We start from the raw sequence: 14,580 nt of genomic DNA, 5'->3' as shown, positions 1-14,580 counted from the left end.
AGTGAAAAGCTTTTTGTTCCGTACTAAACAAGTCAGCAGAAAGACAATACATGATTACAATCAATCCATTCACAGTGCACGATAAGTGAATAACGTTTAGTGCAAGGTAAAGCCAGCAATGCCTGATCAAGGGTAGTCCGAGGGTCATCAAAGAGGTAGATCATAGTTCAGCACTGCTCTCTGGTGTGGAGGATGGTTCAATTGCCTGACAACAGCTGGGAAGAAACTGTCCCTGAATCTGATGGTGTGGGTTTTCACACTTCTATACCTTTTGCCTGATGGGAGAGGGGAGAGGAGTGAGTGGCCAGGGTGCAACTCGTCCTTGATTAAGCTGTTGGCCTTGCCGAGGCAGCGTGGGGTATAAACAGAGTCAATAGAAGGGAGGTTGGATTGTGTGATGGTCTGGGCTGCTTTCACAATTTGCTGCAATTTCTTGTGGTCTTCAATGGAACTGTTCCCAATTCAAGCTGTGATGCATCATGATAAAATGCTTTCTATGATGCATCTGTAGAAGTTGGTGAGAGTTGTTGGGGACATGCCAAACTCTCTAAGCCTTCCAAGGCAGTAGAGGCGTTGGTGTGCTTTTTGGTCGTTGCTTCAATATGGGTTGTCCAGGAGAAGTTGTTGGTGATATTGACTCCTGGGAATCTCTACTTCGTCACCGTCAATGTAAACTGGGGCATGTGAACCGCTTCACTTCCTGAAGTCCATCACTGTCCTGCTGACATTGAGAGAAAGGTTGTTGTCTCGACACCAAGACACGAGGTTCTCAATCTCCTTCCTGTACTCCGTCTCATCATTATTGGATATCCGGCCCTCAATGGTGGTGGTGTCTGTGAATTTGCAAATGGAATTAGATTTGTACATGGCTGCACAGTGGTGGGTGTACAAGGAGTAAAGAAGGGGCTGAGAACACATCCTTGTGGAGCCCCCGTGTTGAGGATTATCGTGGGGGATGACTTGTCCCCTATCCTCACTGAATGGGGTCTGTTGGTCAGGAAGTTGAGGATCCAGTTACAGAGATGAGTAGTGACACCAAGTCACGCGAGTTTGGTGATAAGCTCTACATCCCCTCCCTGCACTGTTCCCTCCCTCCCTTTCCCCCTCTCCCCTTTTCTGTCCCCTCTCACTGTCCCCTCTCACTGTCCCCTCTCTCACAGTCCCCTCACTTTTCCCTCTCGCACCCCTCACTGTCTCTCTACTGTCCCCTCTCTCACTAACCCTTTATTCCTCCCTCCCTCACTTTCTCCTTCACACTATTCCTCTCTCTCCCTCACACTCTCTCTCTCTTCCCCGTCTTTCTCACACTCCCTCACTCTCCTCTGCCCCTTAATCTCCCTCACTCCCCCTTCTGTGCTCTACTCCCTCACTAAAAGTTCTGTATTTTGATCCTGTATCACTCTCCCCCCCCTTCATTGTTTCCTTAAGATGGATAGGGGGAGGTGAGAGGGAGGGGAGAGGGAGAGAGAGGTGGGGGGGGGGGGAGGGAAAGAGTGATGGGGAGAGAGGCAGGAAGATGAGGAAGATAGAGAGGCCCAGGGGGGGGAGGAGAAGATGGGATGGGAAAGGAGGAAGTCTGTGAGGAGAGGGTAAAGAAGGAGAGTCATGGAGAGGAGTGGTGCTTGTGAGAGGAGTGAAGGAGCCAATGAGGGGTAAGAGCATGAGGGGAGAATCCTGGGAGGGGAGTGGAGAGGCAATGGAGGGGAGGGGAGTGGAGGAGAGGCCGGAAGAGTTCAGGAGAGGAGAGGAGGAGATGTTAAGTCAAACAGGTGTGCTGCAAGGTTAGTATTATTATACCTGTGTTCTGTGAACTCAAAAATGTTGTGACCACTGCTGTTGAGAACATCGGTGAGTGGTTTGCATCAGGAACCTACCAAGCTTCTGCCGTATTCACTGAGATACTGCAGCACTTTGTATTGTTTGGTTAACCGGCATTTGCTGTTCCTTGTATCTGAGAATAACGGCCCTTGAAATAAAGGATGTGTTGTTGCTCAAGTCTATGGGCTCTGGACCAGGCCCAGCAGGTTGCAAGTAGCTAATGTCACGGCAGTGTTTCTAAAATGGAGGTCAAGTGAAAACAGGAACTTAAAACTGGCATCGGTAATGGGGACAAAGCTAGAGTCCATCATGAAAGGAATACTAATGAGGCACTTGGAAAGCAATGATCAGACTGAGAGGCATAGAAATGTGAAAGAGAAATTGTGCTTGGCAAATCTACTGAGATATTTGAGCATGGAACTGGCAGAATAGATGAGGGTGACGCAGTTAATATGAATTTGGACCTTCAGAAATCTTTCCATAAGGTCCTGGCGTGAGAACTGCAGGGATCAGTGCTGTGACCTCACCTTTTCATAATATATATCAAGATTTGGATGAGGGAATTCAATGTAAGATATTGAAGTGTGCGGGCAGCACCAAGCTGGGTGAAGTGTGAGTAGCGTAGAGGATGGCGTTGGGTTTGAACAGATTGAGGTTGAGGTCAAATACGTAGCAGATGCAGTTTGATGAGGATAAATGTAGGGTTATCCACATTGGTGGCAATAGTAGGAAGTCAAATTATTATTTGAGTGTCGATACAGTGGTAAAGGGGTAGGTACAAAACGTGTACCAGTTACAGAAGGGAAGCATGCAAGGGGCTAGGAAGGCCACTAGGATCTGATGTACAGGGACACCCGGATATCATTGTACCTCCCGCTTTCCTAGGCTGTTGTTTTCATAGCGTGAGGATATGGATTTTGGATGGCACAGTAGAGCTGCTTCCTCACAGCACCAGATCCTGACCTCGAGTGCTGTCTGTGGGGAGTTTGGACATTCTCTCTGACCCCGTGGTGTTTCCTCCCGTATGGGTTTGTAGGTTAATTTGCCTCTGTAATTTGCCCCGTGTGTGTAGGAAGTGGATGCAGAAGTAGAATAACATAGAACTAGTGTGAACAGGGGATGAATGATGGGTATGGTTGCAGTAGGTCAAAGTGCCTGTTTCTATGCTGCATCTTCCAATTCAGTTCAAAAACAAAACACTAGAACACTCAGTAGGTTAGGCATCATTAGACCAGCATTGACCTGCCTCTCGCATCAATTATCAGCATAGACTCAAAGGATCGAAGGGCCTGTTTTCATGCTGTATCTCTAAGCTAAACTAATAACCTTGCAGCTGCCTGCCCTTTTGTGCCAGGATCTCACAGCCCACCCCTCGGTCCTGTATCTCACTTTTATCCTCCCCTATTTTGTTTCCTCAATTTATGCAAAGCTGGTCCCTTTGCCACCAGGTTTAGTAGTGGTTTAACACATTTGATTTCCATGTTGTGAAGATTATGGATCAAATCTCTCATTACTAATAACACATGAAACTTTTCTCACAGTTGAAACAGGAACCTGGCCCTGAAAACCCAATCTTTCTCCCCACTGATGCAAAGTATGATTGGTTACTGGCCAAAATCTGGGTGAGATCATCTGACTTCCACGTACATCAGACTGTCACCCATCTTCTGCGGACGCACCTTATCTCGGAAGTGTTTGGCATAGCTATGTATCGCCAGCTCGCAGCCGTCCACCCGCTCTTTAAGGTAAGTCCACCCTCAGGTCTGGAGCCTCCGTTGTACAATGTGATCTATCTGCTGCTTGGCCATCTTCACCCGCTCCTCATGAACCACACTAACCTGCCTTAGCCATCGCCTGTCACTGGGATGCAGGGATAACCACTGACTCTGCCCCACCTTGGGAATACTCATGGGACAGTGCAGAGGAAGTTTTTCCATTGTGGCTCATTCGGAAAAACTGGCTGTTTGATTACTTTGAAATGGATACAGCATGCAGGAAAAACAAAGCAGTGGGATTAGTTCTGATATTTCAGTTCTTTGTAACCAGTTATTCCTGAGCTCAATACTTTCCCTCTGTCTCTGTCGCCAGTTGTTGCTGCCTCACGTCCGATATACGATTGCGATCAACACAAAAGCGAGGGAGCAGCTGATTTGTGAGTGTGGTCTCTTTGACAAGGTAGGTGTGCGAATCTCTGGGTGTGTGTTAGAACTTAGGGGGAGTTAATGAGAATGTGGGGAGAATATAAGAAAATTAAGGTGGAATTAATATGAATGGTCGATGTTAACTCGGTGGACTGAAGGGCTTATTTCCATGCTGCACGTCTCGATGTCTCTGTGGACACTCTGTTCTCTACGTCTCTGTTGATTTATTCACTGAATAAGTTCAGGAGAGACAGATAACCTTGGGGCACGAGGGCACCAGATTGTTTCATTACACCAGATGCTGCCATTCCAAATCCCAGAACTACCAGGGTCAGGTCAATAATAAATGCAGATCCAAGTGTCCAAGGTCATCTCTCTCTCAAAGTGGAGCAAATGTGGGAGATGTTGCATTTTGGGAAATCAAACCAGGGCAGGACCTTCACAGTGAATGGCAGGGCCCTGGGGAGTGTGGTTGAACAGAGGGACATAGGAATGCAGCTACATAGTTCCTTGAAAGTGGCATCACGGGTAGATAGGGTGGCCAAGAAGGCTTTTGGCACATTGGTCTTCATCAGTCAGGGTATTGAGTATAGAAGTTGGGATGTTATGTTATAGTTGTACAAGACATTGGTCAGGCCATATTTGGAGTATTGTGTTAAGCTTTGGTAAGCTTGCTATTCAGGGCCGGATTTAAATGAAGAGAAGCCCTAAGCTGTTCCACTTGGAGGCCCCCTCCGCGTTGGTTTTCAGCGCTGGCGGCGAGACAGCGACCGGACAGCCATGGCGGCCAAATCTCCCACAATTCAAAGCGAGGGAGAAAGTGCCCAGTGCCGACCAGTTGCCGTTGCAGTGCGCATGCACAGTGCGGCCGATGATGTGCTGGCCGTGGTTGTGCGCATGTGCAGGGGCGAGGACGTGCAGGCCGCAGCAATGCGCATGTGCAAGGCGGCCTGCCGTGCCGGTGGATGAGGAGCGAGCGGAAATGTCCGGTTTTCGGAGCTTTTCGGTTTCCAGAACTCCGGATAAAAGGTTGTGCACCTGTAGTAATAAACACCCAGACTGCCTTGAAAATTCAAAAGTGTGCTATTCTCAAGAGCTTGATATTCTCAAGATATTATTGTATTATATGCTGTAAGTCCATAACAGACAGGTAAAGAAATTACAATTTTTAGCAAAAGACCAAGTCTTTATGGAGAAGATCAGTTGCTAGCTGGTACATTGGCATATCATAATGTAGCATCATCATATTCCTCAGATTGTAACCAATAAGCAACTCTGTACACTTTGTTTTTCCTAAACTTTTCATTTTTGGCATTGTAAACTACAAGTTTTTGGTCTTCAAACCACGCATTACATGCCTTTCTGCCCACTACTTTCCCATTAAGAATGACCTGTAGATCATCACATTTGGAGTAGTCCAAATTCAGATAATCTCTGCGAATGCTGTCTAAATCAGTCTCTTTTGCTGGGCATTTGGATTGACAATTTTGCATTTCTTCTTCAGAGACATCTGTTTAAAATGCAAAGAAAAAAAATACTGAACAGCATTAACAGAAACAAGTTATTATTTACAGTTTTAGAAAAAAAGGTAGAAATGCTAAAGTTAAATGCTAAAACAAATAGTAAATACCCAACAAAAAAATCATATTCATTAGTTTCATCAAATCAATCTAATCATCTAAATTCAATTACTAGATCTAAACATCTATCCATTTCTTAAGAAAAAACTAAAATTTTTAAATAGCCTCAGTATCCAAATAACAAATAACAAACTGATCCCATTCACACAAGAATTTGCAATATATCATGATTTTTAAATCTCAATTTGTCATGAATTTATATGCGAAATGGAGGGAATTTAATGTTTAATTCCAATAAATTAATCCAGAAACATCCACTCTCAAGATAATCAAAATCATTGTTTTTCACATAGAAATATAGAAAATAGGTGCAGGAATAGGCCATTCGGCCCTTCGAGCCTGCACCGCCGTTCAATATGATCATGGCTGATCATCCAACTCAGTATCCTGTACCTGCCCTCTCTCCATAACCCCTGATCCACAAGGGCCACATCTAACTCCCTCTTAAATATAGCCAATGACCTTCTGTGGCAGAGAATTCCACAGATTCACCACTCTCTGTGTAAAAAATGATTTTCTCATCTTGGTCCTAAAAGACTTCCCCCTTATCCTTAAACTGTGACCCCTTGTTCTGGACTTCCCCAACATCGGGAATAATCTTCTTGCATCAAGCCTGTCCAACCCCTTAAGAATTTTGTAAGTTTCTATAAGTTCCCTCCCTCAATCTTCTAAATTCTAGCGAGTACATGCCGAGTCTATCCAGTCTTTCTTCATATGAAAGTCCTGCCATCCCAGGAATCAGTCTGGTGAACCTTCTCTGTACTCCCTCTATGGCAAGAATGTCTTTCCTCAGATTAGGAGACCAAAACTGTACGCAACACTCCAGGTGTGGTCTCACCAAGACCCTGTACAACTGCAGTGGAACCTCCCTGCTCTTATACTCAAATTATTTTGCTATGAATGCTATACCATTCGCTTTCTTCACTGCCTGCTGCACCTGCACTTTCAATCACTGGTGTACCATGACACCCAGGTCTCGTTGCATCTCCCCTTTTCCTAATCGGCCACCATTCAGATAATAGACTACTTTCCTGTTTTTGCCACCAATGTGGATAACCTCACATTTATCCACATTATACAGCATCTGCCATGCATTTGCCCACTCACCCAACCTATCCAAGTCACCTTGCAGCCTCCTAGCATCCTCCTCACAGCTAACACTGCCCCCCAGCTTCGTGTCATCCACAAACCTGGAGATGTTGCATTCAATTACCTCGTCCAAATCATTAATATATATTGTAACCAGCTGGGGTCCCAGCACTGAGCCTTGCGGTACCCCACTAGTCACTGCCTGCCATTCTGAAAAGGACCGATTTACGCCTACTCTTTTGCACAATACATCTGACTAAAACTGTATTGTGGATATTGGGAATGAAAATATTGATCAAGGATGGACAATAACACAAAATATAGATGACTTAGATGTTCTTATGACATGATTGTGCAAAAGAATAATGAATTTGATTATCATGGGAGTGGATGTTTCTGGAATGTGATCGATTGGAATGTTGCCATTGCCATAAATTTAAGCCGATATCGGCAGGCACGACATTGCCGAATCGTACGTGGGCCTAAATAACATTTTTCGCATCTTAAGATTAAAATGAAGCCACACCAAAAAGCAAAATAATATGTTAAATCCACGACATACCTTGTGTTTTGTCCTGATATTGCGATCCGTGGTTGAAGGCGATGAAGGCGTTTTTAGTCGCTTTTAAGTTCAATCCAGCGACGCAATGGTCCAGCAAATTTTTTTTTTAAACCAGGAAGAGAAGCGGGTATGATTTTTCTTCATCTGCTAGCAGCCCGAGGAAATCCCTCTCTGACAACCAATGCAAAACTGCATTTTAATCAAGCCCCCCTCCCCCCCACAAAGCCTCCGGAATCGCCCGCACAGGCAGTAGCAGAGCTGGAGTGCCGCTGATGGTAGGTTTTGCAACAACTCTACATGTATCGGAGGACATAGATTTAAGATGAGAGGAGAAAGATTAAATAGGAACTTGAAAGGCAACAGTTTCGCACAGAGAGTGGTGGGTATATGGAACGAGCTGCCAGAGTAGTTGAAGCTGGTACTATAACATTTAAAACACATTTGGCAGGTATATGGATTATGGGCCAAATGTGGGTAAGTTGCGGCATCTTGGTCGGCATTGGCAAGTTGGGCCAAAGAACCAGTTTTGTGCTGTATGACACTATAACTGAGTAAGAGGGGAAACGTTTAAAGCTACAGGGAATGTGGGGAGGATCAAGGGAATATTTGTGATGGGCTGAGTCTAAGGGGGCCATGAGGAGAGGTTGTAAAGTTCATACCGCCTATAGGTTAATGGGAGAGGTTAGTGAGGGGATTATGGGACATGGAAGGGACTGGGGCTTTGAGATGTGCCAAATAGGTCAGACCATGCAATTAAATAGGGAGAAACTGAGTCAATATCACACATGCAAAACAGAAAATGCCAGAGGAATCCAGTGGGTCAGGCAGCATCTGTGGGGGGAATGGACAGATGATATTTCGGGTCGGCACCCTTCTTCAGACTGAAGAAAGTCTGATCTTCAAGGCTGAAGTAGGGTCCTGACCCGAAACTATCCATTTCCCTCCTCAGATGTTGCCTGACTGCTGGGTTCCTCCAGCACTTTGTGTTTATCACAGGATTCCAGCATCTGCAGTTCCTGGTGTCTCCAGTATCACAAATAGACAGTAGACCATAGACAATAGGTGCAGGAGCAGGTCATTTGGCCCTTCGAGACAGCACTGCCATTTACTGTGATCATGGCTGATCATCCACAATCAGTACCCCATAACTGCCTTCTCCCCATATCCCTTGACTCCGCTATCTTTAAGAACTCTATCTAACTCTCTCTTGAAAGCCTCCAGAGAATTGGCCTCCACTGCCTTCTGAGGCAGAGAATTCCACAGATTCTCAACTACCAGGACAAGGGGTCACAGCTTAAGGATAAGGGGGAAATCCTTTAAAACCGAGATGAGAAGAACTTTTTTCACACAGAGAGTGGTGAATCTCTGGAACTCTCTGCCACAGAGGGTAGTTGAGGCCAGTTCATTGGCTATATTTAAGAGGGAGTTAGATGTGGCCCTTGTGGCTAAGGGGATCAGGGGGCATGGAGAGAAGGCAGGCACGGGATACTGAGTTGGATGATCAGCCATGATCATATTGAATGGCGGTGCAGGCTCGAAGGGCCGAATGGCCTACTCCTGCACCTAATTTCTATGTTTCTATGTTAACTGTGTGAAAACGTTTTTTCTCATCTCTGTTCTAAATGACTTACCCCTTATTCTTAAACAGTGCCCCCTGGTTTTGGACTCTCCCAACATAGGGAAAATGTTTCCTGCCTCTCGCATGTTCAAACCCTTAATAAACTTATGTTTCAATATGATACCCTCTCATCCTTCTTAATTCCAGAGTATACAAGCCCAACCACTCCATTCTATCAACATATGACAGCCCTGCCATCCGGGGAATAAACCTCATGAACATACGCTGCACTCCCTCAATAGCAAGAATGTCCTTCCTCAAATTTGGAGACCAAAACTGCACATACTACTCGGGTGTGGTCTCACTAGGGCCCTGTACAACTGCAGAAGGACCTCATTGCTCCTATACTCAAATCCTCTTGTTATGAAGGCAAAACATGTCATTTGCTTTCTTCACTGCCTGCTGTACCTGCATGTTTACTTTCAGTGACTGATGAACAAGGACCTCCAGATCTTGCTGTACTACCATTTTTACCAATTTGACGCCATTCAGTTAATAATCTTCCTTCCTGTTTTTGCCACCAAAGTTGATAGCCTCACATTTATCCACATTAAACTGCATCTGCCATGCATCTGCCCACTGCCATTCTGAAAGGGACCTGTTTATCCCTACTCTTTGTTTCCTGTCTGCTAACCAATTATCTATCCATGTCAGTACCCTACCCCCAATATCATGTGCTCTAATTTTGCCCACTAATCTCCTATGTGGGACCTTATCAAATGCTTTTTGAAAGTACAGATACACTACATCCACTGGCTCCCCCTTGTCTATTTTCCTAGTTACATCTTCAAAAAATTCCAGAGGATTAGTCAAGCATGATTTCCCCTTTGTAAATCCATGCTGACTCGGACCGATCCTGTTACTGCTATCCAAATGTGCCACTGTTGGATATTTTATAATTGACTCCAGCATCTTCCCCACCATCGATGTCAGGCTAACTGGTCTATAATTCCCTGTTTTCTCTCTCCCGCCCTTTTAAAAAAGTGGGATAACATCAGCTACCCTCCAATCCTCAGGAACTGATCCTGAATCTATAGAATGTTGGAAAATGATCTCCAATGCGTCCACGATTTCTAGAGCCACTTCCTTAAATACCCTGGGATGCAGACCATCAGGCCCTGGGGATTTATCAGCCTTCAGTCCCATCAGTCTACCCAACACCATTTCCTGCCTAATGTGGATTCCCTTCAGTTCCTCCATCACCCTAGATCCTCTGGCCACTAGTATATCAGGGAGATTATTTGTTTCTTTTTTAGTGGAGACAGTCAAAGTACCTGTTCAGCTTGTCTGCCATTTCCTTGTTCCCCATAATAAAATCACCTTTTTCAGTCTTCAAGGATTCAACTTTGGCCTTAACTAATTGTTTCCTCTTCACATACCTAAATGGATGACTTCCAGCAGAAATGGCCAATTCCAGCACAGATGGAGAGATGGACAGAACAGATGGAAGTGCTCTTCCTCATTTATAGTTATAGTTGTATTTACTATTGTCGTATGCATTTATTAGATCAAAGGGAGGATGGAGCAGTGATGGTCAGAGGACCTGTGTACAGTGCCCTCCATAATGTTTGGGACAAAGACCCATCATTTATTTATTTGCCTCTGTACTTCACAATTTGAGATTTGTAATAGAAACATCACATGTGGTTAAAGTGCACATTGTCAGATTTTAATAAAGGGTATTTTTATATATTTTTGTTTCACCATGTAGAAATCACACCTATACATAGTCCCCCCATTTCAGGGCACCATAATGTTTGGGACACAGCAATGTCATGTAAATGAAAGTAGTCAAGTTTAGAATTTTGTTGCATATCCTTTCCATGCAATGACAGCTTGAAGTCGACCCATTGATATAAACAGGACTGTGGGTCCCCATCCTACCTCTTCCAAAGTCCACAATCCGTTCCTTGGTTTTGCTGCTGTTGAGGGCCAGGTTATTGTGCTGGCACCATTGGTCAGTCGGTCGATCTCTCTTCTATACTCTGACTCATCCCCATCAGTGATACGTCCCACAACAGTGGTGTCGTCAGCGAACTTGATGATGGAGTTCGCACTATGACCGGCTAAGCAGTCATGAGTATAGAGTGAGTACAGCAGGGTGTTCCAAATAGTTGATTTTAGTAAGCTTAATGTTTGGCTGAGTTCTCGAACAGTTTTATTCTTCTTTCTTAGTCTCATAATGGCTTCTTTGACTTTCATTGGCACAACTTTGGCCCTCACGTTGATAAACAGCAATAAAAGTTTCCAAAGGTAATGGAAAGACTGGAGGAAAGACTAGGTGTTGACTACTCTCTTATACCTGCATTAAGGAGGCAATTAAACACACCTGAGCAATTACAAATGCCTGTGAAGCCATGTGTCCCAAACATGATGGTGCCCTGAAATGGGGGGACTATGTATAAACACAGCTGTAATTTGTACATGGAAAAACCAAAATGTATAAAAATGGCCTTTAATAAAACCTGACAATGTGCTCTTTAACCACATGTGATTTTACTTCGGAGTCACGTGAGTGACTACGTGAAGAACCCGTCCAGCACGCATGCGCGACATGAGCGTTCACGCAGTGTAACAGCGACGAACAGGAGTACAGGGCGCTCCCGCTACAGCTTAAAAAAGACGGACCATCAGGTAAGTTTATTCTGAGGTCGTTTTTTCGAAAAGAGTTGCTTTGTTTTGTCTCACCAGGAATATGAGCAAATCAAGGCAAGCAAAGGAGATCGCCCCCCCCCCCCGTGCTCCAACAGAGGAGCGTTCCATCAGTGGGGGGCAAGAGGCGGTAGGACCGCACACCCTGCGATCCGTCATCCCCGACACCGAGCCGAGCCCAGTCCCTCTAGCGCAGCCTGAGCAGCGGGCTGGATGTAAATCGGCACGGAAGACTAACCGGCCGGAGCTATCCGACTCCTCGGACGGGGACATCTCACTGCCCGAGCGGGGCAGAGACAGCTGCCTGAGCCGCACGGAGTGGCCCATGGAGCAAATGCTCCAGCGAGACTTGCTTCGGGAGCTGGAGCAGTCTCGCCATGGGAGTTCAGGCACTACCGCCACAGTGCCTCACAAAGCACTGGCCATCACTGCCCCCTCAAACTAGGGCAGCGTTGGCGATCAGGGCTGGGCTGGTCAAGAAGAGGGGTCACTGGCCGAAGATGTCGGGAGTACGCTTGGGGTACAGGACCAGGAAGAGCTGCTGGGTGTGGTCAACTGCTACGTGGCAGCTCCACGAGCAGGACGGCCATTAGAGCCAAAACTGGCGGCCAGCATTAATTACCTGTCCTTCAAGCCCCTACAAGAGCAGGTAATTAATGAGGCCCTAGAGCTGTATTCGGCCCCAGAGAATTGCGCCTCGCTCAACGTGCCGGCCGTCAACAGCCAAATCTGGGGGCACGTTGGGCCAAATATCCGCAACCAAGAGCTAAAACTACAGCGGATCCTCAGGCTCCTGACGTCAGCCATCACTTCCTATGCTCGTTCCGTGGATGGGGTGGAAATGACCACGAATCAGCAAAATACACTCGCACTGCTGTGCAATACCCAATTTGAAATCAACAATCTCCGTAAGGAGATAATAGGACCTGCCCTCAACCCGAAATTTGCAGGGTTGTGCAAAACGCCGGCCACAGAGCCACAAATCCTGCTCTTCGGCAAGGACCTCTCCAAAAAAGTAAAGGACCTGGAGGAGGCGTCCAAAACATTTGGCCTCACGAGGGCAGGCCCCGGGACGAGCAAACCCACTAAACCCAAGCGGCAGTACACCACCGCGTCCACCAGTCGACGTCAACCCTATGGGACTGGTGAAAGCTCGGAGTCCGCACATTAGCCCCGGAAGCCTTTTTTAGGTCAAGGCCAAGAGCGGACCCCATGGAAAATGCGCCACCCCCAACCAGCAACACATCAGACAACACTTCGTCCGACAAAGAAACAGAAGAAACACCCCTAACCATGGAGGTAGGTGGGTCTGGTTCCTACCAGCATATAAAAAGTGGGGGTTCTATACTAACAGGAGGGAAATTACACCTGTTTGTGCAAGCATGGAAGTCTATCACGAAAGACAAATATATACTCAACAGCATTTGTGGATACAAAATAGAATTTGCTCAAGAAAACATGCCACCAGTTCAGCATACTGAAGGGTTTTTTCCCTCTCAGTTAAAGAAAAACGAGAAGGCCAAGCTGAACTGGTGAGGCTAATTACAAAGGCTATCATTGAAAAAACCAAACATGAACCCTTGGAATTTCTCAAATATATTCACTAAAACTAAAAAAGATGGTGGACATCGTATCATCATTGACTTAACTTCACTAAATATGTTTGTTAAGTATATACATTTCAAAATGGAAATGTTTGTAACTGCCAAACAACTGATTTCCAAAGGATACTTCATGGCAAGCATTGACCTTAAAGATGCTTACTATTCAGTACCTATTCAAAAGGATCATTGCAGATACCTGAAATTTACCTAGATGGGGCAACTTGACAGTTTAAAGCGTTGCCTAATGGTTTAACATCAGCCCCAAGATTATTCACCAGATACTAAAACCAGCCTTAGCAATATTAAGAAAACAGAAACATATTGTCATGGCATATCTTGATGATATCTTAATAGTAGGCAAAGCCTTGGAATTGGCTATATCAGCTGTATCAGCTACCAAACAATTATTTGAAACCTTGGGATTTGTCTTACATCCAGATAAATCTAAGTTGACACCATCCACAACCATGGACTATCTGGGATTCACAATTAACTCAGTCCACATGTCTGTAACTTTGCCAAAAGACAAAGCAGCAGAATTGGCACAAACATGTAACAATTTAATGGTCAACGATCGACCAACCTTTCGACAAGTGGCGAGAGTAATTGGAAAGATGGTAGCAGCATTTCCAGCTACACAATTTGGACCTCTGCACTATCAAAACTTACAAAGAGCAAAAGTGCAGGTGTTAAAACGACATGCAGGTCACTTTGACCGAGTCATGAAATTACCCACTGAAGCAATATCAAAGTTACAGTGGTGGGGTAGGGAACATTGGGCATAGTTCCAGCCCTATCATCATCATTAACCCTACGTTAATTATTCAAACAGAAGCCAGTGCTCAAGGCTGGGGAGCAACTAATTCCATATCCAGCACAGGTGGTAGATGGACTAACCTAGTCATTGTTACTACATACACTGGGCATAAATTATCTGGAAATGTTGGGTGCATTTTATGGATTAAAAGCATATTCAATAAATATGCATCACTTGCATGTTCGGTTACAAATAGACAATACTACGGTGGTGGCCTATATTAACCATATGGGTGGCATAAAATCGATATCATGTGACAAATTGGTCAACACAATCTGGCAATGGTGTGTCGACAGACATATTTGGCTATCAGCAACTTACCTACCAGGTAAGCTAAATACAGTGGCAGACACCAGGTCACGCAATGATAACACCGAATGGATGTTAAATCCCAAAGTATTTGCTAAAATTACAAAGCAATATGCACGCCAGATATCGATCTATTTGCACCCAGACTAAATCACCAGGTTCCTATGTATGTCGCTTGGGAACCAGACCCTGAGGCAGCAGCGATAGATGCGTTCACGCTGGACTGGGGAAAATTCTTCTTTTATGCTTTTCCTCTCTTCTGCCTCATCAGTCGGGAACTACGCAAAATACAAATGGACTCAGCTTCAGGTATTTTGATAGTACCCGACT

At 45.3% G+C, this 14,580-nt stretch overlaps 1 protein-coding gene across 1 annotated transcript in view; it reads left to right on the top strand.

Annotated features, from left to right (window-relative positions):
• Positions 1 to 14,580, top strand: part of LOC129713062 (polyunsaturated fatty acid 5-lipoxygenase-like) — a 79,290-nt gene that overhangs the window by 54,393 nt on the left and 10,317 nt on the right. Inside the window, exons 8-9 of the mRNA XM_055661942.1 lie at positions 3,360 to 3,563; positions 3,907 to 3,993. Coding sequence (XP_055517917.1) covers positions 3,360 to 3,563; positions 3,907 to 3,993 — 291 coding nt within the window. The remainder of the gene's footprint in view (positions 1 to 3,359; positions 3,564 to 3,906; positions 3,994 to 14,580) is intronic.

This window comes from Leucoraja erinacea, chromosome 34, assembly GCF_028641065.1.
Source record: "Leucoraja erinacea ecotype New England chromosome 34, Leri_hhj_1, whole genome shotgun sequence".
NCBI classification, from domain to species: Eukaryota; Metazoa; Chordata; class Chondrichthyes; order Rajiformes; family Rajidae; genus Leucoraja; species Leucoraja erinaceus.
The sequence above is the reverse complement of the archived record's forward strand: the minus strand, read 5'-3'. Positions and strand labels throughout refer to the sequence as shown.